Source organism: Pseudopodoces humilis, chromosome 1 (genome assembly GCF_049639895.1).
Source record: "Pseudopodoces humilis isolate 2021_Gansu_Grassland_sample_001 chromosome 1, ASM4963989v1, whole genome shotgun sequence".
Classification (NCBI taxonomy): domain Eukaryota; kingdom Metazoa; phylum Chordata; class Aves; order Passeriformes; family Paridae; genus Pseudopodoces; species Pseudopodoces humilis.
Window position 1 is genome coordinate 133,870,910 of NC_142200.1, and position 27,783 is coordinate 133,898,692.

General features: G+C 37.1%; 1 protein-coding gene across 1 annotated transcript in view; it reads right to left on the bottom strand.

Annotated features, from left to right (window-relative positions):
- Positions 1-27,783, bottom strand: part of DNAJC1 (DnaJ heat shock protein family (Hsp40) member C1) — a 109,165-nt gene that overhangs the window by 9,621 nt on the left and 71,761 nt on the right. Inside the window, exon 9 of the mRNA XM_005519112.2 lies at positions 5,281-5,400. Within this exon, the coding sequence (XP_005519169.1) occupies positions 5,281-5,400 (120 nt within the window). The remainder of the gene's footprint in view (positions 1-5,280; positions 5,401-27,783) is intronic.

Here is a 27,783-nt window from a genome sequence, read left to right on the forward strand (position 1 = left end):
AAAGCAGTCTTAGGAAAACAGTTAATCTCCAGAAGCAAAAGACCTAATAAATTCATAAGCTTTTACATATGGACCATTTCTCATATAGATGTTTTCTTGTTGGCAAAGTAATGAGCTTGCATTTGTCAAAAATAAGAAATCTATTTTACAATGGCATATAAAGTGTAATGAATATGAACTCACATAGTCAGACTTACAGGCTGAAACTGTTGCTTGGGCATACAACAGATATCACAAAATAAGCACCCTCCCTCCCCCAAACCTTATGCTTTTAGGTTTCATGGTAATTCAGAATGTCTGCCACCTGGCTATTGTTTTGCCGTCTACCTCAGTGTTCTTCTATACAGGCAGCAAATCCCAATCAGTCTGTTTTTGCAACACAAATGCATGAGATTAGTGACTGCAGGAGCAAACAGAATCAGTTTAAATCCTATAAGACAAGTGAATGATATTACTTCACAAGTATGAAATCTGAGATGTCTTTGCCTTTAATTTAGAAAACCTGTACCTAATAATCACATTAAAGTCTGTTTGGCATGCCAGACAGCTTTTACTTCCTCTATTATTTTTACAATTTGAACGTCCTTTGTAGTTACTGAAATTAATTTATGCCTTTCAGCAAATATTTTTTTAAAACTTTTTATCTATAAAGGTTGGTATTGTCAAGTACAATATACTTCTATAATTTCACATCTAAGTGCTTTTTTCTCAATTTTTGAATTCAACAAAAGCTGACAATCATTATTATAAATCTTCATAAGGCTTAGCATTTGTCAAATCAAACAATGTAATTTTTGCAGAAATACTAGTATTGCAACTCCACTCCATTCATTATTTATGCTGTGTTGTAGAGTGTTCACAGTGCTTAAGAAATTCAAACATAACTTTTTTATTTTGTTTTAAAAGGTCAATTATTTCCTTAAGTATTGGCAGACAGGAATGAGAACTAACCCTGGAGCAACAAATTCAGCAAGGAAAATGGGTCAAAGAACAGATGTTTGGAGGATGACAGAGAGCAGTAGTACAGGTAACCAGGTCAGCAGGCAGGAATCCTGATTAGAGTTAACTGAACTCCATTTCCCTTTCATAATCAAAATACTTGAAAACCTAATTTACAATAACAGCCAATTGCAATAAAAATTACTTAAAATGCTGCAAAAGCTTTCAGTTGTGAAAGCAGTAAGATTTCATTATACTACGCCAGCTGAAAACCATCTTTATAGGAAAAGATTGCTAAATTCCCTATACGCACATATTGAAGTGACAATTAGCAATTTAAATAATTTAAATAAATAAACATACTGATAAAGTGAGCACAACTTAACCTCATCTATTTTGGGTCGATTATTCATTGGCTGTTAAAAGATGTCTTCCTGAAGAGAGACAAGATAAACATGTCCTACATTTACCATGACAGAAGTTAAAGTAGTAACCTTTCTTACAGTACGTCTGTACCAGGGCTGCAAGCCTACCCTAGCTATGAAGTGAAAAGCACAGGAACACACTGCAAAGATATTTATGCTGATATCACATGAGGCAGCATAAATAGAAACAGTAGAGCTGAATGAGCTCAGAGGCACTACAGCACGGATGTAGCTGTTTATTGCTGAATTTTGGCTGGCACTTTCCCAGCAGCCTGCATCACACTGGGTGGATGTACTTATGTAGACAAGGAATAGCAGCTGACAAGAAAAAAGCTGAAGGAACACTATTAGAAATTACTGAATTTAAGAAGTCAAGCTAAGGTATATGCAGTGATTACTGACCAACTATGGTGACTATCTGGCTTTAATTCTACATTTTTAAAAGTGAATTCACACATGCTTCCAATTGTAGGGAAGGCTTTGTTTCCTCCCAGATAGCTTGCACTTGCTAGTGTAATCACAGACCATATGAAGAGAAGGACCTAACCTCAGGCAGAGGCACTATGTTGATGTTTCTTGCAGATGTTTGTGTAACCTGTTTTTAAAGATCTACAAATATGGAGACTTCACAGCAGCTTATTCCACTGCTTTATCATCTCCATTGTAATTCTTTGTCCTTCAGAGTCTAACTCTGCAGCCACTGATTAAATGCATGCAGTAACTTCTTGCCCTGTAAAACTAATACAGTGGACAAGACCCTTCCTCATTATGGTTTTCTTTTTATGTAGTTGAATACTTATATTCTCAGTTCATTTTTTTTTAGTTCAACAACATGAGTTCCTTCACAATCTTCCCTTGTAGATAACATTTTAGGAATCTATTATTCTCATCTAGACTCCTATCAAACCACATGAGTAAGTGCAATACTGAAAACTAGACACAATCTAAGGATGTAGTAAGTTCAAACAACATCATGAAGCTGAAAAGTTAAAAAAAGTCAAGAACACTCTCCTCAAGCTGCTGCTTCACACTGCTTAAAAAATTCAACTGGAAACACAGTTGGATGTAGTAGGAATTTATTTCTTTAAAAAAATAATAAATTTAAGACAAAATAGAATTTTTCTTTTGGGTGGTTAGAGGGAGTGAATTTCACTGATGCTCTTCTGATATAAATGAATGGTTTCAGTTTATTCTTTAAAAAGTTTTGAGATTTTTTTAAATTTTTATTTTTTTTATTTTTCTGAGAAAGTAAGCTTTGAGACAAGCAACAATGGAGACAGCATTTTGAGCTAGATTACTCTGACCTATTTTTTTAATACCTATTAATCTACTGTTAAATAAGGTTTGAATGCATAAAATCACTCAGAAACAAGTACATTGTACCTTGTTATTGTACATTGTTACAACGTATCAATTCTTTATATCATAATGCTCTGTGAAACGAAAACCAAGCCTCACTGCTCTTGATGTTTTGCAGAAGAAGAAAGAAGCAGACACCAATCTCAAAAGTATTTCCTACACTAGAAAATGTTAGAAAACCAAATTCAAAATTGTTCTTGAATGTTTTTCTTTTTTAAGACCTAGTACATTTGCTAGACAATGCATAATTCAAACCCTCTCTGGCATGATTCCTGTTAAACCAGCTGTAAGCAAGGCATTCCCAACCTCTGCTACAGAAGCTGTTTCAAAGCAGCACCTTGTACAGCAGAACTTCTCTCATTGCCCTGCTCCCAGCAGAAGCCAGGAACAGCTGTTTGGGCAGCAAATGCTGCCTGCACATGCAAACACCTTTTTTACTGCACACGAAGTTTAACAACTCAGAAGTTTCTCCTGCAGCTTTACCATAACATTTATCTAATTATGGTGATGCCAAAACAAAATAAGAATCCTTGCTGTAAATTTAGATTCTATGTTATCTTCAAGAAATAGGCAGGATAAACTGTACATCTTATTGAATACTGAAATCTTACTGAATGGAAGTATCTGAAGTAGTTTCCAGCTTCACCATTTCTATTACTGATGCAGTAACAATCTGAGACCCAAAGAAGTTTCCATGAAGCTTCTGTTTAAAACATTCATTTTGTAAAACATTCGTTTTTGTTTCCTCAAAATACCTAATTACTGCAATTCTGTATAATGCAATGATAAAAGTAGCAGAAGCTCTAATAATTAGTTTGTGTCAGGAAAGCTGATCTAGCAGTTGAAAATTTTTAGAGATGTAAAAACTTGTGTGGAGAACAATTGCATTAATCATATAGTTGGAAGTTACTAGAAATAAAAAGGATTACACTCAGACCTTTCTCCACACATAAAAATCACAGAAATTCCTTTTTTCATACAAGAAAATGGCAGCTCTTGGAACAATCACATTTCTTTCATCTCCCTTTCCTACTCACTGAAATAAAACAGCAGGTTTCTGAGGACCTCTCATCTAATGGAAGAAACAAGTGAGCTTCCTATTTAATTTTCCAGTACTGGATGTGTACAAGTATGATGGCCAAATATATTATGCAAAGGATTCTTAATACACACAAGTCAAGGAATAATGCAGACAGTGGGTGCAAAAGGTAGTCTGAAGATAGTGTTAATTTTCTGATGGATAGATGTAGAACCATTCCACATGTTCATACTATATGTATCAAGATAATCAAATTTTCCAAACCAATCTCAAAAGCTCTTTGCCATGAACACTGCGTACTACCAACATACAAACAATATGTGATATATTTTTGCTGTTAATATCAGTAAAAGTAGTATCTTTTTAATAAAATCACTCCAGTCCAGTAGTATGAATACTTCAAGAAACATAATAATACTGAACACAATAAACCTTAAAAACCCTAATTTCATTTGATTAGCAGGTTAGTAACTTCTTGCTTACATACACTATTTTGACATAATGTATTGTTGTAAAATTAAAATAATGCAAAAGACTTATTTTTTTAGTATATGTATCAGAACAGTATAGGTGCATTAAAACTTTAAAATAAGTTCTAAAAAGATCTTTTTGTGATTATATCAACAATGAAAAAAATTTTAAGAAGTACACACGTTTCCCAGAGGGGTATAATATTTCAGTGTAGTCAGTGGCTTTGTTTCCCATTATTTAAGGTAATTCCTGAAACATGATAAATAAAGAACATCTAATCTCAAAATGTACATGAAAAGATTTAAACATTATTCTCATTAACCCCTACAGAGCCTATAAAATAGGGTCAGCTGAAAGGGCTTTCAAATGGTCCTCAGCAGACACTACATCATGTTCTAGTGCTTGAAAAGGAAAAGTCTTTTACAGCCTAGCCCCAAAGGGTTTTAAGATCATAACACTTAAAAAATGTAAGTACAAGCTTACTTTGGTACCTGGTACATACTATAATATATGAGTTAACAAGTACAATTATTTTACATAATACAATTTTTAAGCATGCTATGATACTGAAAAAGGCACTGAAATAGTATCATACACATTACTCATTTTAAAATCTGTAAAGATATTTCTGTTTAATTAATGGAAACCACCTGTCCAAACACCATTAGCTCATATGCATTTTTTTAAGGACTGGCTTGAAACAGAGATGTAATCTTTAACCAAGTCACACAAACACTCACTTGCAGAGAAAGGAGGTTGCTACAAAACCTGCAGCGCATTGTTTTTCTGTTTTAGGTTACAGTAGCTGAAGTTTGTAAGCACCAGAATCCCCCATCCAGCTGATCAGTTACAGCTGTTAATTGTGGAGGGAGAGACTGGCTGCCAGCTGCTTCTTGCATAGTTAGTTAATGGTTCACTTCCAGGTCCTAAAAGGATTGTAGCTTCTCTCAAAAGACAATGTCGGCCCCCATATATGTGTGCCTTCTACACTGCCTGTCTTGTTCTGGTTTGTCATCCTCCACACAATGCAAATCTGAGTGAACTCACATCTGCCACTGATCGACCCAATTCGTGAGCAATCTTTTCCCATCGACCGGGGGTCCCCCCTGGGAACTTAACCATACTTCTTGTCAGCTGGCTCAGGTCCTCCTCTGTCCATTCAGGTGCCTGTAAAACATTTGTAAAACATTCATTACACTGGAATATTGGACATTTATTTGCAAGGTAATATACGGACAAAAAAATGTTTAAACAAATTAATCTAATAATGTAAAAAATAAATAAAAATCTGGGTATATTCTCTCTGATGAAAATGGATAACAACAACAGACCAACAGTAATATATAAAAATACTGAACACTCAAAAATTGCACATTGTCTATTATGTAGACTAACACATTTAATTTCTATTAACTTTAATACAACATACATAACACAACACTATAAAAGGCGGTAAAGATAATGTTCAACAATACTTTTATTAGATTATGGGGTTATGCAAAAATAAGATGGGCCCAAGTCTGAGAAGAACTTAATCTGACTAAAGACAATGAAAAATGTTTCTGCAAATCCATGAGAAAGAAAAGGAGAGCTAAGGAGAATCTCCATCCTTTACTAGACCCAGGCAGAAACAATGACACAGAATAAGGAAAAGGCTGAGGTACTTCATATCTCCCCTTTGCCTCAGTCTTTAATGGAAAGATCATTGGTCTCCATATACCCAGTCCCTGACCTGGAAGACAGAGCACAATGAAGCCACCATAATCCAAGCAAAAATTGTCAGTGACCTGACAGACACGAGTCCATGGGGCTGAATGGGATCCACCCAAGGGAACTGAAGGAAATGCTGCTCACTGAGGCCCTTTCAAACATTTACCAGCACACCCAGCTGACTGGGAAGATCCCAGTTCAAGAGGTTTCCTAATGCAATACCCAACTAGAAGAAGGGTTAGAAGGAAGATCCAGGGAACTATAGAGCTATCAGTCTGACCTAGGTGCCAGGGAAGGTCACAGAGCAGATCCTCTTGCGTGCATGGCACATGCACAACCACCAGGGGATCAGGCCCAGCCAGCACAGGTTTGTGAAAGGCAGGTCCTGCTTCACTGACCTCATCTCCTCTTCTATGAAAAGTTGACCCACTTAGTGGATGAGTGAAAGGCTCTGGATGTGCCTACCTGGACTTCAGGAAAGCCTCTGACACCATTTCCCACAGCACCTCCTGCAGAAACTGGCTGCTCATGGCTTGGCCAGGTGCTCTGTAGGACAGGTAGAGAACTGTTGGGATGGCTGGGCCCACAGGGTGCTGGTGAATGGAATCACATCCAGTGGTGCTCCCCAGGGCTCAGGGCTGGCACCAGTTCTGTTTAATATCTTCAGCAATGATCCACATGAGGGGATCCAGGGCCCCCTCAGTCAGTCTGCAGACACACTGAGTTGGGTGGGAGTGTTGATCTGCTGGAGGGCAGGAAGGCTCTGCAGGGGATCTGGACAGGCTGCATTGATGGGCAGAGGCCAGAGGTCTGAGGTTCAACAAGGCCAAGTCCCCGTGCCTGCCCTTGGCTCACAACAACCCCTGCAGTGCTACAGGCTGGGGCAGAGTGGCTGCAAAGATGCAAGTTGGAAAAGGACTTGGGGGTGCTGCTCAACAGCAGCTGAACATCAGCCAGCAGTGCCCAGGTGGCCAAGAGGCCAATGGCATCCTGGCCTGGATCAGCAACAGTGTGGCCAGCAGGAGCAGGGCAGTGACCATCCCCATGTACTCGGCACTGGTGAGGCCACACCTCGAGTTCTGTGTTCAGTTCTGGGCCCCTCAATTCCAAAAGGACATTGAGGTACTGGAGAGAGTCCAGAGAAGGGCAGTGGAGGTGGTGAAGGGTCTGGAGCACAAGTCTGAGGAGGAGCAGCTGAGGGAGATGGGGATGTTTAGCCTGGAGAAAAGGAGCTCAGAGGAGAACTTATTGCTCTCTAAATTACCTGAGATAGGAAGCTGTGGCAAGATGAGGACTCTTTCCCAGGTAATAAGATATAAGGCAAGAGGAAATGGCATCAAGCTGTGCCACGGGAGCTTTATATTGCATATTAGGAAAAATTTCTTCACCAAAATGGTTTTTGAGCATTTTAACAGGCTGCTCAGGGAAGTGGTGGAATCGCCATCCCTGGAGGTATTTAAAAGACCATGTGGATGTGACACTTGGTGGTCTTCATAGTGCTGGATTAATGTTTAGAGTCAATGATCTAAAAACAGCCTTTTCCAACCTAAATGATTCCATGATTAAGTCCCAGTTTAAGACACAAAATTTTAAACATTTACTTAATTGCCTAATATTTTTTCAGCAAAGACACAGAAAATATCTCCATTTTGACATATTGAAAAAGCCTCTAAATTAAACAGAACACTTAGCTTTTTGTCTCTGTTACCGTCCTGTGTTGTTTTAGCACTCTAGCATGAACCAGGAATGAAATCCATTGACTCTAATATTCCATCATGATGATTAAACAACATCCCTCCCCCCTCCCTAAAATGCAGTTATGCCACAAAATCAGACCGGATGCTTCTACTACCCAATAACCAAATGATATAAAAATGTTTTACTCTACATGCCAAGCTGTTAACAATGACTGTCTTCATAACGGCCAAATAAAAGTGAACAAAGCAAGGAACAATTACAGCAGTTTAAGGCATGAAATCGCGGTTGCCTCAGAAGGCAAAATGCAGTAACCGTCTTTGACATTTGCAGCATCTTTAGCAATGACTGCAGAGCCAAATCTTTGTTATGATCAGTAGTTTGCCATTTTATTTATTTTTAAGGAATTCTTTATGACATACCTCTTCTAATCACCATTTCCGATAATGAACAGGCACATATCAAGTGGTTTGCATTACAGAGCCATCAGCACAGAACAACAGTCAGAGGTGAGTGACCCCAGGGACCATCTCCACAACTACAGCAAAGCTTCTCCCTGACACTAATCCTGCCTGTCATTCTCCCACTGTGCTCTAACCACACTGACATCCGCCCGCCGCACTGCAAGCTTAACGGGGCCCTTCCTGACTTTTTACTGTCTCCCCCAATCAATGGTTCAAGCGTGCTCTTTTCACCACGTCCAAATGGCAGCTTCACTCATAATCAAAGTGCATTGCTCCCGTTAAAGGGCTTCCCGAAAGGCTTCACCATTTGCATTCATTTGCAAAGCAAACTACTTTTATTCACTTTGTTCTGCTATCAAGAGTGTTCCCTGAAGCAGATAAATTGGCATAAATACAACCTGCCACTTAAAAGACAGTAAATAATAGCCAATAGTAGCAAGGATTTTATCAATCGTCCTGGTTTGGATCCATGTAGTCCTTTATTCAATGCTGAAAGCCTCAAACATTCATAGTTTTTAATACAAGAATAAAATTCATTATCTCTGATGATTCAAACACAAGACACTTAAGTAACGTGTATGTATGTGAGAGATCTCACACATACATTGCTTGCATTACACAATTACACCCTGGCCTACAGAAAAAATGACATAAAAGAAATAAAAAGAGAAACAGAAAATTCTCCACGTTGCAAAATAGCCTTATTACTTTTACTGGTTTAAACAAGTTAATATACTATATATCTTTATTGCATTATAGTCCATATATATATTTTATATGAAAATATTTCTCAGGGATTTTTGTAAAAAATTATTTCCAGTGCTTAATGTTTCACTTACAAAAAATTTTATCATTGTAATTTAAATTATGAATTCTTCTAAAGAGTTCTGGTCAAAAGCCTTTTGTTTAAAAATCAGCCAAATTTCATACGTCAAAATTAGGGTTAATATACGCTTCACTGTAATTTTCTATTTAATTTGTACTAAAACTTGGTGGTTTTGTTTGTTTGTGGGGTTTTTTAAAATAGAGTCACAGCTACATTCACAGCTATTCTCTCTTACCATATCCAAAGCATATCTAAGCAATTACACATGGAAATCAAGATGATCTTTTCAGTGATATACAGATATCAAAAGCTTTCTGCTAAGTTTTATTTTCAGACTTTTTTGTAAGCGTTGATTTGTGCCCACAGTTTTACTAACCACTTGCAAATATTACAGAATTCGTGAGGTTATCTTCCTAAATAATGGATAGAACTAAAATAATTCTGTAGATCTGTAGTTAATTACACAGCTAATTCAGCACACACAAATTCATTAGTTGCATTAAAATATCAATTTCTTAATCTTATTTCAAGACAATAATTTTAGAATATGAAGATCTAAAATATTTATAAATTTGGAAAATCTCTGAAAATGCTTTTTGTTGTTTTTTATTTTTTTAGAAAATCCACTCTCAACAGCAAAAGCTGTAAAGGAGCTTTTGTGAATTTGCAATTCCTCAGCAACAGTTAATTGTGTCTTTAGATGCAACAGCGCCTACTGTGATCCAAGTACTACAAGCAGCTACGAGGGTGGTCATGGTGTGAATGTATTCTCCCTGTTCTAATCTGTAGCCAACTGTAACTGCGAGAGTCAAATGAATGCATAAACATACTGCTTTGTCACCTAAAACCATGTGTGTCCAATATTACTGAAACACTGGGCCAAAATTCATCTCTACAGTAAAGCAATGGAAGACACCACATGGTGAGGGGACAGCTGTTGTTACTACACAAGCATTCAGATTTTGCATCCAAAAAGCCCCATTCTGGGATTAACTCCCCATACTGAATATAAAATTAAAAGTACAGAGTTATGGTCTAAAGTCTTTAAAATGAAAATAAGCTACAAGTGTAGATATAAAAAAAAAATCATAGCATTCCCATAAATAATAATCCTTTAGTATGATTTATCATACATAGCTGGCAGTATTGAGGGATTAGTTCACCCAAACCACTATGCACCTTCTATAGAAAAGAAATATGAATGCGGTTTATTGTTCAGCATCACTCTTACACGTGCATCTGCACTTGGCAATTCCATCCCACTTCTTTCAGTGTGACAGTTTTACACTATTAGGATTTTTTAAAATATGAGCAACACTATTTTCAATTACATTAAAAGCAAGTTTTTAGACAACAAAGCACTTCTTGTCAAGATAAGTCTGACTCATTTAATCCTGTTAATAAGTATAGAAGTATATATGCTTTTATTGATAAAATGGAAAAGTGGATGATATTTGAGAGTTTTTAAGGAAACTTTCCGAGTCATTTACAGTACCTTGACACTGAGATAATTTGATTTTTCTAGATTAAGTTTTAGCTTTGGATAATTTCTTCCTGTCATCAATATACTGTATATTCAATTAAAATAACATGGAAGTTTGGCTAATGTTTCAATCTATTTAGAACTTCACGCTATACTTCATTTAATTTTGGTGATTCACTGGTTTTGAGCACATCTGGTCCATGATCTTGCAAATAAAGTAGGAGGCAGCATCTATTTAAAAATACCTGTACAAGTATTTTTAGACCAAGGGTCTTAATAAAACTGTGGACAATTTTGCAAATCAGAAAACATTTAACCTACAAGATGGTGAAGTTTTGGTCTAGTAACTAGGAACAGAATGTAAAAGTTTTCCTAATTTAATTTTTTGCTCATCATATTTTTATTACAATATTCTTCTATATTGTTACAATTTCTTGCTTTACTTGCAAGAAGTTTGAAGTCAGTCTTGTTTTATCTAGTCTAATACACATTTGGCATTGTGATCTAGCTGTTGCTGAATACAAAGAGTCTTGCCCCAGTTCTAAAGATCTGTTGTGAAGCTCTCAAGATCAGCTAAAGGGTATTAATGATCTGAACTCATATTCAAAGCCACATGTTCCTATATAAATAACCCTTTGGTCCTTCAAAGCTCTTATTCACATTCAACTTTCACTAGAACTGTTTTTATTAGGTGAGCCAACAAAAACAAAGACAGTTATGCTGTTTCAGAGCAATAGTCAGAGCAGGTCAGTAAAGCTAATAATTTGTGTTCAGGGAGTGCAGCAGCAGCAAACTTTGTGATAACAAGAAAGATTATGTTTATCATTCATTCTTTTCAGTCCCACCCTGCTCTGAAAAAACGGGGATCACATGCACATACAGGAGTTAGATGAAGGCAAGCATATAGGTTACCTATGCTTCCCCTAATATTCTCCCAACTCTAATTATTTTCATCTCAAGTAATTTCTCTAGCCTGATATGTTTTATCTGTTTAAATTTATTTATCTCAATTAATCTGTTTTTCAGGTTTTTTCCAGTTTCCCATAAAACTATGTAAACTTTCTGGATTTGCAACATCATGTTCATAAGGAGCTGCACATATCTGCTACTCAGTATACAAGAATTCAGCTTATTTTCTGTTTCAACCTAGCTCCCACTAGCTTTGATGACATCTGGCTCTTTTCTTTCAGAGTCACCTCCAAATAGTCTGTATCTACTGACTTCCATGTCACTTACAAATTTGTTCAAAATACCCCTCAAGAGTATCCATACTCAAGAGTATTCCTCTGTAAGTTGTCTCTTTCTGGCTAAAGAATTCTGATATACTCAGCTGTAAAGCCATGTTACACATAACACTTCCCACAATGCCTTTTTCTAAACCAATTCCATTGTAACCCAACCTCTTTGAAATGAGGTACCAAACTGCACAGAGCAGGATCAACTGTAAGTTACACAGGGGAAAAAATATTCTTCTGTTTTGCACTCTATATTTACTTAATAATTTCTAACAATTTGCATTGTTAGAAATGGTTTCTCCATTTTTTTCCTAGAAATTCCAGGCTTTTGGAATGATCCTGAGCAGATGTTTTCAGTGAAGACAGCACTGATAACTCCTCAAGGATCAAGGTCAGCTCAGAGCTCATTTTCTTGTGCATGAAATTTGGACAGTCATCCACTATATCAACCTTTGCATCACTTTGAATTTATTTACTGGGAAATTCTTCTGCTGTTTTATTGCCCAAGCAGTCAAACGCCTAAGATCACTCTGCACTTCTTCAGTGTTTGTTCTCCTGTTCACTGTTCCACACAATACTAACATTGATAAACTCTCTCACCTCAAGAATCATCTTTTTACCATATTAGCATCTTCACTATATGAATACATTGAACAGTAAAACTCCTAGCAGAAATTCAGCCAAACTGCACTGCTAACCTTGCTCTAATGAAAGAGATATTTATTTCTACCCTCCATTTCCCGTCTTTTAATTAATTATTTGTCTGGGAAATAGCTTTTCTCTTAATCCACAACTTTTTTCCTTCCTCAGAAGCCCACAAGCCTTGTTAAACCCTTCTGGAAAATCAAGCAGACATTATCAATCAGATCACTTTCTCCCTGCACATTTGTTAATTTTCCCATGAAGCACGAAGGGTTTAAGGCAGGACTTCCCATTATAGAAGCAATACTCAGCACTCCCTGCAGGTCATATTTACCTGATGCTCACAAATTCTTCTCCTTGTATCAGTTCTTTGTTAGTTTTCTCTAAAGAGTTGTTAAAAGTACAGGCCAGTAAAGGTCCCTGAATTCCACAGACAACTTAATAAATATGCAGAATGACACATTTGCCATTTCAGTCCCCAGGCACCCATGAATATAAACAGTTACTTGAATTATTTAATCCTTAAATTTTCTTTGAACTCTGTGTTGCACATCCTTTGGTCCCAGTAACTTAAATAATTTAATCTTAAACAATATATTACAGAGGTTTAAAATAACATTAATTTTAGAGTTTTTCAAAGCAACTACATGTAAACATGAAGATATAAGTAACTGTCTTCTCTTACAAAGTTGTCAAAATAATAACCTAACCATTTTTTGTTTATACTATTCTCGGACAGGAATGCCTTTGGCATTAAAGGCATTAAAATATTAAACAATATACATAAGTAGACAACACCTCTTAGAGAAGAGTGAGAACCTAAGAACAGAAGCACGAAGTTTCATCTGCCTCAGTATCAGGCCCTCTACCACATGCAGCAGCAAATGTTTTAAGACAGAGATTATTTCCTTCCCCACTACTGTCCCCAACACAGATTAGTGATTTCCTAAACACGAAGTTTAATCCAGTTGGTTACAAAGCCAATTATGAAGTTGCCCACTCTCCTCATCCCATTTTTGCTCTAAATCAACATCATAAGCTGGCTTTCTACACATTCAGTTTCTCACTTCTTACCATACCCTGCTGCCTTTTCATTTCTCGGTCCCATACATTTCTGTTGTGCTCTACAGCTTTGGATATAATATAGGAGGGAGAAGGGGAAAAAAAACACATTAAAAAAATAAAACCTACCAAAAGCCTCACTACCAGGAAGCCATGTGATTTCTTTACCTTCTAAACCCACAGCTGAAGAGAGTCCATAGGCAAAGATAGTACCTCCTTAGAGAGATTTTTCTACACCTTGCCTTTTTGAGAATAAGGATTTCACAGACCTATCAATTAGTGCTGCCCTGAATAACTCTATTACCCCTTGCAATTCACTGCACTACAGTCCATTTCCAGTACTGAACAGATCCTTGCAGATTAATATAAACTTCTCTAGTAACATTTTGCAGTAACAAAAATGTATCTGTTTCCTGTTCTTGACAAGCATTACTCTAAAGATTTTCCTTTCCTTCTTAACATTACTTTGCGTCTATAAGAAGTGTTGCTGACAGAACCTGTCAAAACCTTTATAAAATCCAAGTGCATTGTAAAGCTCTAATAGTAAAGCATAACTTTTCTTTAAATTCACACTGACTTCTTACTATTATTTTTAAATTGGCACTCCTAACAGTACCATTCATTTCATACCTTAAAAAAATTACCCAGTACGGAATTCATGCTAACCAGTCTGTACTTCCCAGAATGCTCAAGCAAACTCAAAAATTGGTATCCTATTTCTATCTTTCATTTCAAGGCTCATTTAAGTAATTGCTAAAATATTAACAGCAGTATTAAATGGATTTGATATTAGAGTTCTTTTCAGGTCAACGAATGGTGAAGACCATTGTTCCAAGCAATTTGTTATTTATCATCCTCAGATGAACACTTCAATCTAAGACATTCCCCTCTCACTTGTCTTCAACACATGATGTCAAAGGCCTCTAAACTTCCTTGTAGTAAACACAGGTGAAAAGGACTTTTGGCCCTAGCATCTTCTAGAAACTACTTTATATTTTGATCATTCAGTATTTCATCAAAATCCTTGATAGTGTTCCTTCCTCTATTTCTTTGGAAAATAAAAAGGTGTAATTTTTTTGTTCTTGGGCTTGCCTTATTCTGGATTTGCATAAGCCTTTCCCTTTCTGAAGCTCTTCACCACACTGACCCCTCAAAGCAGCTATCTTCACTTTTTAGTCTGAGACAAGAATAATTTAATTCCAGTAAAATGGTTATATTCCTCCTCTGACTACCATATTAGTTGTTCACAATTCTGACAATTTTCTTTTACCTTCAAACTACATGCTGATCTGTAAGCATTGAAACAAACAAAACCAAAAAATCAATCCTCCCATCCAAAAAATCCCACCAAAATTCAACTCTGAGAGTTTAAGCATATTACAAATCAAAATGCAAATACATCTATAAACATAAAATTCCAATACCACAGTTCCCATACATTTTTGGGAAAACAAAACCAGTTGCTATCTATTCAGAAACAACAACTAAAATATTTATTTACAAGTATACTTCACAGCTAATGCAGGCCAAAAAGTAATTACTTTTCAGCTCTCTCATTCCTAAGATGTGCCTCTCTCTCTCTCTCTCTCTCTCTATATATATATATCTCACATGTATTAACCTCAGCAGGAAGCTGTAATGAATAAAAGATTCTTCTACCACCACCTTCAACAGCATTATTTGGTGCTGCTAGGGTATTTCTAGATTTGGAATAAGCCATACCTTAAGACTGAAGAATCTGTGTTCACAAAGACAGATAAAAATCAGGGGAGGAGGAGGAGAATTAAATATAAATCAAGTTAAGAACCAGCTACATGGAGCATTAAGATTTTTTTTTAAATTTTATGACTATATTCAGAAAGTTGCAAATACTTGGAAAGCTGAATCAATAATGAAGTATTAATCAGACATGCTACAGAAAAGGTGGCAAACACAGACTTGAAAATGAAGCACAAGATGTGCTGTATACTCACAAGATGAGTGCTGTTATTCTACATTCATTCCAACATCTCTGCCTTTCACTTCTGGCCATTGGTCTTTGTCTTCCTCCCAGACCAAGCCAATATTTAATAACAAGTATTTTGTCCCCTAAAGGTCCCTCTCCAAGTATCAGTAGACACCATTTCCAATCCTTCAGTAATTTCTAGATTTTCTTTATAACTATTTTACACTTTTTATGTAAGTCTCTAAATGACAAAAAAACCATTCAGTTTTCCTTCCCTTTTCCTACTCATTATTTATTCCTACTTCAAGAATTCAGAGCCAAGAGGAGTTTTTAATACTGATTTTAAAAATGCTCCATTTCATCAATAATGTGTAGAGGAAGACACAGCTAAGCAGTAAATCTTAGGTTTTGCAGAATACGAATATCTCAAAAACAACTTTATATTATTTTAATAAAAATATTTTCTTGTCAGTAGAGCTAAAAGTGCTCAAAAACTATGACTTTTTAATGCCTAGTCATGGATATGAAGTCATCTGGTTAAAGCTACATTACCTTGGACAAACAGGATAAAAGAATGTAAACACTTAGTATTTTGTTGCAAAAATCTTTAGAAATATGACAGAAAAAGTAAGTATTCTTTATCAGCAGACTGTGAGCGGAATTTTGGTAGCCAAGGCAGCCTCTCTGAAAGGAGCTAAGGGACTACCCTGTGTTGGGCACTGCAGACTCACTGCAGGATACAGCTGAGCCCGTAAGCCAAGCTGGTGGCACCTCTGGGAACCTCTGGTGGCACTGTATTTATGAAAGGGCAAAGTGCTGCCCAGCAGTGAGAGGGGAAGTGTGAGGAACAGCCCTGCAGGCACCAAGGTGAAAGCACAGAGCAGACTCCCTGGCAGCCTGTGGAACAGACCCACACTGCGGCAGGAGAAAGTGTGAGAAGGCAGGAGTGGCACTGAGGAACTGTTACAGACTGACCAAATGCTTCCTACCCCAACACTCCGGGCCACTGGGAGCAGGGAAGACGGAGAATTGGGAAAGGAGTTAAGTTGAACCTTCCACTTCAAGGTGAGTGGAAAAAAGGTGTTCTAGGTTTTGTCTTGATTTCTCACAATCCAACCCTATTTCACCTGGCAATAAATTAAAATTTTCCACAGTCAAGTCTATTTTGTCTGTGCCACCAATTTGTCTTTCTCAGTCAGTTGTGTTGAGAATAAGGATTGAAAGAGTGACTGGGTAAGGACCTGGCAGCCAGCCTCAGTACAGCCACTGAAGAATTATGAAATATCAAAAGAAACGGTTTGTATCTAGAAGTTCTGGGGAAGAAGTTTTTGGTGGTATCTCCTTAAAACTACAGGAGATTACCAGCATCTACAATTGCTGCTGGTGGTTGCAACAGCACAAATACCAGATTTTAAGTAAAGCTCTCCTAGCAATAAAACAGTCTGCAGATCTACCTCCATAAGAAATACAAAAAATTTCTTACTTATTGGTATAACCTATCAAACTGGTTAAATTCCTACACCAAGTAATGATAATTTCAATAAAAATTTACTTCCTCAGTGATTTAGGTGCTTCTGAAAAAAATTATTCACATTTTTGCTTTTTTTTACTACCTTATAAGAAAGGAAAATCTTCCATGGATGTCTACATCCTAAAAATGTTATTGTCACCCATTTTAAGTGGCAGAACATAATGGTTGACTTCACTTAAATGCTAAAGCCCTTCATGATCACAAAGGTCCAAAGAGATTACAGATAAAAATTACAATTCTACAAAACACAGATAAAATGAGCACATATGAAAAGGACACACAACCAAAAAAAGAAGCTGTTAGAACATAAACATTCTCATTTAAAGTTAGAGAATAATTACTCCCTACTCCTCAAACAGTATCAGAAACCTAAATGAACTAATGAATTTTCTAACCCTGTTTTTTTTTTAACTGGAGGTGTCACAAAGAATCACTTCTATTTCAGTTTTACTTGATCAGGAGACATCACTTATATCTGATGAATAAGATGTTTCTCTCCAAATACTTTCTTACAGTCAATTAAAACTGACATCACCCTGGAATTGTTTTAAGACTAGGATTAAAGTCCACGAATAAATACACACCATTTACTACAGTACAGAACTGCAGAGCAGTTGAGGCTGGAAGGCACCTCTGGACGTCATCTGGTCCAACACTTGGCTCAAGCAGGTCCACTAGAGCCGGCTGCAAAGGATCATGACCAGACAGTTTTTGAATATCTGTCTCCAAGGAGGTGGACTCCACAACCTCTCTGGGCTACCTGTGCCAGTGGTCTGCCACTCTCACAAGAAGAGCATTCCTGATGTTCAGAGAGACATTCACATTTGAAACCACTCTTGTATCCTGAGCCACAAAGCCCTGTTAGAACAGCTGAATTTGGGTCAAGGTGCAGGTCCATTTATCAACTAGGAAATTGTTAAGAAAAATAAAATGTTTTTCAAAGTTATACTTCTTAAAATCCTACACAGTTTTCTTACATTGTACTCTTTCTCCTTTCTTAAGCAGATCCACCAGTCATGGTGACACTGCTGTTTGAAGACACTAAGTTATGAGGTTGGGACTGGAACTGAAAGACTGTTCTGGTTCTGGCCAGAACAGGGTTAATTTTTGCGGTAGCCAGAAGGCAGTTCGATTAGGACACAGAGGTTATACCACCTCATGTAATCTTCTGGGGACAGGGAAGGGCTCCCTTATGGGTGGCAGGGCCAGAGGTCAAGTATTGTCAGGGGGTTTTTGTGGGAGTTGAGCAATCACATGTGAATCGTTCACCTTTTCCTGTAAACTCTGTCATTACTATTGTTGCTGTCTTCTTATCTCATTGCTGTTTCCAGTAAATTGCTCTTATCTCAACCCATAATCTTTATCTTTCCTGCCTCCAGTTCTCCTCTGCAGCCCATCACAGGGAGACAGTGAGTGATCAAGCAGCAGCATGGTTTGGAGTGTTTCACTGAGAACCCTTAATTGGGAAAAAGCATTCCAAACCCATAACACTGTTCTGTGATGTCCTCTCCAGCAACAGTCTCTTTAAATGATAGTAAGAGCCCTTCTGGGTAGTGAAGCTGCTGTTTCCTCACCACAGCACCTAATTGAGGCACAGTTCATGGCAATACCTGAACTTATGTAATAGAAAGAAATACAACTAGATGTCTTAAGGTTCATTTCAGCCCTCAGATGCAATTTTTCATGAAACAGAACTGAACACCAGAAAAAATTATACTCTAAAGGTCTGGTTCTTTGCAAAGACTAGCATATCTTAAGAACTTTTAAAATCTGGTAATATAATTGGGAATGCATTAAATAAAGTGCATGATACTTTCAATTTCTACATAAGCTGGAAACTCATCAACTGCAAGTGATATAGGACCAGGTTTACTGGTAGAAGGGTCACTATAAACTTCCACTGTTATTCAGAGATCAAAACCACAAAAGATACTACCAAATGGATGAAATAAGGTCCTTCCAGAGACACAGAATCTCACTTGAGAAAACAAAACATCTTTTTAGGCCGGGTTTTGTTTTGCTTAATCAGTCTTCTGATTATGTTCACACTCCTACAGCCAGTAACCTGAACAGAACAGAGTAACACATCACAGAAGAGGGACATGAACACTTGGCTTATCATTATTTACCAGAAGTTTATTCTGGACATTAGAAAATGCTTCAATGTGATTTTCAGCATGCTAAAAGGACCTGGAGGGTTCAGAGGGGAAAAGAAAATAAATCTCAATCCATTTGGATAAGGACCTTGTTCCATAGCAAGCTCTCTCTAGCATAAACCGTTTTCTTTTTAAAAGGAGCTAAAGCCAGTGAAGTAGTAAAGCATCTGTCTCTAGCAATACACACCCCTTTAAAAGGCCACTGCTCTATGATGTGTTTTCATACTTGAGGTTCTACCAGGCTTTGGGTTTAGCACAAAGCTTTCTTTAACCTATAGCTGTTAACATGACCAAGTATATGCATGAATGGTATATTACCATAATGCAATCTGAATATTCCTCCTATGAAACAGATAGTTCTTAAAAACATGAAAAATAATTTGAATTCCAACACATTTTTATGGCTTTTGAATTGAAATTGTTTCATCATATTTACACAATCCCCAGGTAATTCTGTCTTTTTCTTTTTGTCATTACAGCAAACCATGAGGGGGAAAAGGTTACTTCTTTCCACATTCTCAAGATCAAATCTACTTTTGCATCACCCATGCCAGAGGAAAAATGTCACAATTAAATGGTTCATAAGTATAACACTAAAATTACTATTTAAGTCAATGTAATTGAACAGAAATTAAAATGTAGTTTTTAATTGCATATTACAACTTAAATGGTAGCACTTAGCAGAAAGTGTTAACTCATTTATTTTTTAATTGTTAGCTGCTTCGAGGCAATTGTTTTAATGCAGAAAAAAGTGAGAAGCTCTTCAGTAAATTTGATTGTAGGACACTCAGGCATATAGATCAAATAAAATATAGGTTGAATAGGTAATTAGGTTTGGCCTGTGATACATTAATGTGGAGACAAATTCCAAAAGAAAGGGAATTAATGTTTTTCATTTCATTTTATTCTCTCTCAAACACCACTCTATTTGGATTTTTAAATGCAGTTTGAAAAGTATTTCCATTTGATAGAAAACACAAAATTGAAACTCTTCTATAATACATAGGTCAATGAATTCTTCAGGAGAATTTTGTAAGTTTCATAAACTTCAGTAACTACATAGGGCAGTAAGTCTCAACAGATTGCATGTGGCAGCCTACTTCATAATTACTTGACACATTAAAAATCTTTAGCCATGCTAAATTCACTGGAGAAGACAAGCCCAAGGGCATGCAGATGCATTAAAGCATATGATTAGTCCTTACTAATAAGGAGTGTTTTTCCTTTCAAGGTTATTATTTGACTCATGAAAGTGTCAAATATTTTACAGCATCAGGCTGTATCTTCTTTTGCCGACTTCAGTACAACATGGCATGTTATGGGGATTCTGAAAACATCAACACATGGTATTTAAATACCATTCAATACACTAAACCATGCCCTGATGGTGTCATAATGAACAAGGTACTATTACACAGCTAATGCTGCTGACTCGTCTGCAGTGCTGTCCTCTTCTTCCTCTTCTATCCTCTGTCCAGCTTCTCTCTCAGGCTTCCTGGCACAATTTATCGTAAGATAAAGATCTTACCTCAGTAACATTTGGATTTGTTTGGTTTTCTGGTTTTTTTCACATTGGTCTGTTGCTGGCAACATATTTCTCCTACCTTCATTCATCTTAAATAGCTTATCCAAAATTAGGGGGCTTTTTGTGTTCCTTGACTTCCTTCAAATATAGTTTTAACTGTCTCCCCCTGAAGTATTTCACCACAGATAATGTCTAAATAATGCTCTTCCTTTCACATCAAAATCAACTAATTCTTTTACTAGCAATACTATCTTGCTCTAATGTCCTAAAGCAGCCGGAATATTCTCATCTTTTAATTTTTAACTCAAATGCAGGAGATACTTTGCATTCCCAAAGTGTGTAGACATACTGTGGAATCCAGTGCCATATAAGTGTGACTCAGATCTATCACTATACTAAAATACAAAGGAAAAATTCAGCACTCTTCTAAAAATGGACAAGATGTCCAAAGACGATAACATTCTGCTATGAAGAGCACCAAAACACAGATTTGCTTTCAACATACAACTTTGTCAACAATTCTCACTTTGGTAGAGAACAAAAAGATATCTAGCTGACAACCTACTAGATATTCTGACATGGCTCAAGGCAAGTGTGAATTTTGGTTATGAAGTAGAAAAAAAAGAAAAGGAAAGGAAAAAAAATTATACTGTCCCAGCAGAATATGCCTGAAAGAATCAGAAACGTTATATGCATTTAGGACCCTGAACGGGCTACCTGGAATATGTCACGAACATGGCCCATACTAAACTCAACTTCAGTTCTGTTTTCCAACAGTCCAAGCTGTCAAGTAATAATGAAGGGTGCGTGTGTGGGGGGAATCTGAGAAGTTTTCATATATTCATAAAACACAGATCTGTGATGACAACCTCAAGCAGAGCACTACCAAAAACCTCCAAAATTTCAAGACTGTTAACTGTCATGAAATAGTATACATGTAATTGAAAATAAATGAAACACTAGTAAAACTAGTTAAATCATATAAACAATGAACATGTCTGTCAAATTCTCAAATATAACCACAAAGTTTGGGCTAATTAAAAAATCAAAGGTAGCCTTTTTTTCATATGCACACAGATTTTCCATCCCATAATTTGTAGCCATTTGAAAATATACCATTAACATCAGTCTCATTCTTCCTGCACTCACTTTCTCATTACCAGGCAAGTTTTCTGACCAAGAACAATAAAAAAACCGCCCAAGGCAGTGATATATTGCAGTTACTGGTATATATCCAGTCATTAAGATCAGTATCATTAAAAAACCCGAAACATACTCATACTCTAGAAGTTACAAACCTAGACCCCCTATTGATGTATTTTCTTTCTAGACCTATTCCAATCCAGATTTCCAATGTGAATTACGAATATCACTGAGTAAATAGTAAAAATTGAAGTTTTATGTTTTCCATGTTCATGTTTGTATGTTTCTTAAAAGAAAAACAAATGCAGGCAGACAGTTTATGACTAAAAAGAACACCACTAGGAGAACTCTGGATGGTCAGAATGCTGATGTTCCCTAAAGAGGTCTGTGTAAAAAAATCTGATGATATACAAGACATCAGGTAAATGCATACTGTAAATGCATGCTTGCTTTGTGAAAGTCTGGGAGCTGCAACAAACCACAAGTTTTCCATAGCACTCAATTGCAAAAGATGCAAGAACATTCACTCCTTCACAATTTGCATCTCAAGTCACTGTATTAAAAAAATTCCGCGTTTTGGAAATTATAGAAAGTGCCATCACTAATATGAAAAACTAACCTCACTACAATGTACCATTTCTCATACTGTGCCAACTTTAAGAGTGCTCTCCTCTTTTTCAGGTTTGGGCAAGTAATATATTATACAGTAGCATTTTATAATAACGGTTATAGACACACTCCTATTCCTTTAAATGGAATGCAATTGCATGCTCAAGTGTGCTGAACTGAGAGTTTGAAGACTAAAGGTGATATTTCAAAGACTACATCCTGCCTGACAAAACCCATAGAGAAAATGGCTAATTAACTGGATTGAGATTCTCTCAAAATTCTGAAGTGACAAAATGCTTATGTCAGAAATATTAAATTGTTCCTTAGCAAGGCAGGATTACATATTTATCTTTACTATGACAACAAAAGCCAAACATCTCTCACGCTGTTCAGTTTATTTTTAGTAATTGAAGTTTACTGTAGATTATAGTTTCTGGGTAATTTCTATAAATAAATTTGACCAAACCTCACTATAGTCATGGCCCCAGGAAGAAAAGGAAAGGAAAGTAGCAGCACTAAGCACTGTGAAAAAAGGCAAGACGCTGAATCTAACCAGATTTTAATTGGTTTGTCTGGAAAATATGATATTGAAACATCACTATGCATTTACACTTATAAATTAAAACTGGATTTATTTGAAGCTAACTTTCTTCTCCAACTTAAAGATAGCTAAAATCATACAAAGAAAAGTAAGTAACTGTTTTGCAAGAATTCACACTTTTCAAATTCACATTATAAAGCCAAAAAGAGCAGCAGTGAATTGAACTACAGAAGTCAGTGCTATAAACTGCAAATTCTTTCTGATCTCTAAGTTGTGGAGCCTGTGAAAATCCCATTTCAGGGATATTTAACATCCTTGCCTCTCATTTGTTGCCAAAATTATGAAGATGCAGGGATTGTTGAATTGCTCTCTCCCTTCTCTTGGACGGGCAGGCAAGTGGGGCAAGGTCACAGTGATTAACCAGCTTTCACACAGTACTCCAGCTCCTACTCCTGATATGTGCAAGTACTCCCTTCTGCTTTCTTTACTCTTCCTTTTGTATTTGAGATAGGAGTGACTTTGTCTTGGGAAGTGATTGAAGGAACTCTACCCAGGAAAACTAGGATTTCCACCACCCCCTGACTCCAATTGGGCTAAATCAGAGTAAGCCTATCAGATGTTTTTCTACATCTCTCCCAGGCTGGGAGGAAAACAAAACCAGTGCAACAAAAACTGTTAATTACAAAAGTACTCCACAATTTCTTGCAAATTTATGTAAAATGAATATGACCTTCAGAACAGAAGAGACACCGACAATGGCAAAAGTCAGATCTTCAAGGACTGACTGGGAAAGATCAATTTCCAGTTTCTCCTCACAGGAATGAGGTTCCTTTTCTGCCAACTACCATGTTTTTCTGTGACAGATAACTATCATGTCAATCTCAGAAATGCAACAGGACCAGAGACCTGAAGTAGATTAACAAGTCCAACCAGAGCTATAAAAGTTAATGTCAAAAGCTATGCAGCCCTAATCTGGACCCAGGCAGGTGCCTGAACTGAGATTATAGTGCTGCCCAGTGCAGAAACAGAGTTGCATTTTAAAAACACTCTGTGTTTGCCCCCGCAGGTTAATACTTTGCACAATTAACCAGGGCTCTTCAGTAATTTTCAACTGACAGATTCAAAAAACTGAGGACTATATACAGAAACTATGTGTGAAACCAGTCAGATTGAATTATGTCAGCAAGTCACATCAAACACTTCTTCTGGAACACAGATTCAGTTGGAAAACTACAGAAAGCTAAAATTTGACACCACAACATCTCTAGCATGGTGTTGAAATCAGTGTATTTACTCTTCTTGTCTGCACAAGACAAAAACCCATGCTGCTATATTTAATTAGAAGGAAAGCTAAAAACTCAATCAAAACCAGGAAATACCAGGCAAATGTTAACTGTATTGCCTTAATTCAACATATATGCATGGCTGATTTATGTTTTTAACTAGTGCATAAGTGTTTATATAACATATTGTTACTATCTTTATGAAATGACCTTAGGGAAATATGTATTTTGGCTCTTTGCTTCCTTTGCAATATAGACTGAATTTGGGTTGTGCTGTGAAACAGACCATTTCAAGACCCCCTTCTTTTTCTGCCTGTCATATAAAATAATTTTACTATATAATTTAGATAAATATTAATATTATCTTAATATGTTCATAACAAGACTTTCTTGCCTGCAGTTCTAGCTGGCCTGAGCATGGTATATTTGAAAACGGGATATTATTGAATTATCTATATTCTAAAAACACACCATTCCTTTCTATAAATACAAGAATAAATAAAGAAATAAAGTTTCCTATGCTTTGTTAACCTAACCTAATTAAACGTCAAAGAGAGAAAGGCAAAAAAGAAAATACGTAAATTACATATACTTAGATAGTTATTCAGTTTGTGTTTATTCACAGTCTTTACATATTCATGACCTATTTCAGGCAAAACTCTCTAACTCCTGGTTTAGTGCTTACTACTTGTGGCATTTGTCTCAGTCATAAAAACTATTTTCTCTGAATCCAGTGCTAGGAGAGATTAATTACTTCATTATATGTTTACAAATACAATTTGTTCTTTGATATGTATTTGCCATAACACTGAAATCACCAACTTGAGATTCTAGTTAAAGAATATATCATCATCCTATCATTTTATTTTTCCTTAAGAAAATCCAAGGACTAAAAAGCCTTGCATGTTTAATACTGCAGATTAAATTAGATTCCTGACCCTAATGATTTGATATTCACAGCTCAAAAGCAGACAAGCCTTATGCTATATTTAAATATGTGGGTCATCCTCTCCAAGGAAAACTCAATAATTAAAAATAATATTTTTTTTAGAATTCACATTTATTCTCTCCTTAAAGCTATTCAAGTCCAAAGTAAAGTATTTAGAGGCTTAAATACTCAAGATAGAAGCCTGAAAAGAAGGTTATTGTCTGCATTTAAGGAAAGATAACTCAAAGAGTACATAAAAGTAAATAAATTTGTTGTTTCTAAACAAAATAAAAACTACACCAACTGGACAGAAATACACTAATTTCCTAGAAATAGACTGCTCTGGTTCAACAGTCACATAAAGAAACAAATTAGCCAGAAAAACAACAAAAAACTTGGCTGTCAGTTTTAATGCTTGAACAATTGACAAAATACTTCTGGTTCTCTTCTGTTCATTAGGTTGAGTTGGTGGCTAGCAAAGAGGAAAAGAAAGAGGACTAGAATCCTTAATATGAAATTACATAAACATTTTAGAAAAACCAAGGTGCCAAGCTATTTTATTGGTATATGCTGTTCTCTACATCACCAACATAACTTGTAACAAAAGGATGCCTTCTCCACACTCTCCCTGGGTGCCAGGGAAGGTCATGGAGCAGATCCTCTTGAGTGCCATCACATGGCACATGCACAACCACCAGGGGATCAGGCCCAGCCAGCACAGGTTTGTGAAAGGCAGGTCCTGCTTCACTGACCTCATCTCCTCTTCTATGAAAAGCTGACCCACTTAGTGGATGAGTGAAAGGCTCTGGATGTGCCTACCTGGACTTCAGGAAAGCCTCTGACACCATTTCCCACAGCACCTCCTGCAGAAACTGGCTGCTCATGGCTTGGCCAGGTGCTCTGTAGGACAGGTAGAGAACTGTTGGGATGGCTGGGCCCACAGGGTGCTGGTGAATGGAATCACATCCAGCGGTGCTCCCCAGGGCTGGCACCAGTTCTGTTTAATATCTTCAGCAATGATCCACATGAGGGGATCCAGGGCCCCCTCAGTCAGTCTGCAGACACACTGAGTTGGGTGGGAGTGTTGATCTGCTGGAGGGCAGGAAGGCTCTGCAGGGGATCTGGACAGGCTGCATTGATGGGCAGAGGCCAGAGGTCTGAGGTTCAACAAGGCCAAGTCCCCGTGCCTGCCCTTGGCTCACAACAGCTCCTGCAGTGCTACAGGCTGGGGCAGAGTGGCTGCAAAGATGCAAGTTGGAAAAGGACTTGGGGGTGCTGCTCAACAGCAGCTGAACATCAGCCAGCAGTGTCCAGGTGGCCAAGAGGCCAATGGCATCCTGGCCTGGATCAGCAACAGTGTGGCCAGCAGGAGCAGGGCAGTGACCATCCCCATGTACTCGGCACTGGTGAGGCCACACCTCGAGTTCTGTGTTCAGTTCTGGGCCCCTCAATTCCAAAAGGACATTGAGGTACTGGAGAGAGTCCAGAGAAGGGCAGTGGAGGTGGTGAAGGGTCTGGAGCACAAGTCTGAGGAGGAGCTGGGGATGTTTAGCCTGGAGAAAAAGGAGGCTTAGGATACATCAGATAACAAGCACTAGGACAAGAGAAAACGTCCTCAAATTGCACCAGAGGAGTTTTAGATTGGATACTAGGAAAAATTTCTTCACTAGAAGAGTGGTCAAGTATTGAACAGGTACTCAGGGAAGCAGTGAAATCGCTGTTCTTGAAAGTTTCTGAAAGATTCACAGATGTGGCACTTAGATGTGGCTTAGTGGTGAACATGGTGGTGCTGAGCTGGACTCAATGATCTTGAGAGGTTTTTTCAAACCTAAATGATTTTATCATTCTAACTTATCAATAGTTCATCTCTAGAATTCCATTGCAGAGAAGAAAAATATATATATATTGTTCCGTACCTGTCCACCGACCTCGGACAGGAGCCAAAGAATACAGGTAGATTTGATCAATTTTTTTTTAAAAGCATGTATATAATTTTTTATTAATAGTAATAATTCTAATGTAAATATGCCAACTGCAGGAGTAGCCTGTACAACAAACTGTAGAGTTTTTTTAACATGCAAACCCCAATATTCTGCTCAGGCTGAGTCTGCAATCTTTGCAGTGACACTAAGCATAAACAAACCACAGCAAAGTCTGAACTCTTAACACTTTCAGTAACATTCTAATGCAGTTTTTATTTTATTTTTTTAAAATTAAGCATTTTTTCACTAACACTACATTTAAAAAAGTTTGGTAATAGAATACTGAGATTTTCACCTCAGGGTTACTAAACTCAATATGGCCCAGATCAATAGTGACTCAAAGTCATCACCATTTGATGAGAATTTGAAGCTCAGGTTAAAATGTATTATGAACTTAGACTAGTTCCAATGAATAGCTTCATAACTGACACTAACATGAATGGTTGCTGGCAGTCTCAATACAGAGCCTTAAATTCACAGGGACCACAGAGAAATTTACTTTCTGGACCTACAGCAATCTTTCTGAGTCAGGATTAAGGCCCTGTAGCTCACACTATGAGGAATCTCAGACTTCTAGCTGCATATTTGTACTTGTCCCAAGAATAAAGGAGCATTAGAATCTGGACACACTTCTCAAATAGCATATTTGCTTCATTGCTTAGAAAGAGAAAATAAATTATTTCAAAACTAGATGACCTCAGGCTGCACACCAGAACCGCATAACCCTTCCCCTCAAAGATCAATTTATTAAAACATCTGGTTTACACAGCACCTTAATCCTGCTAAGATA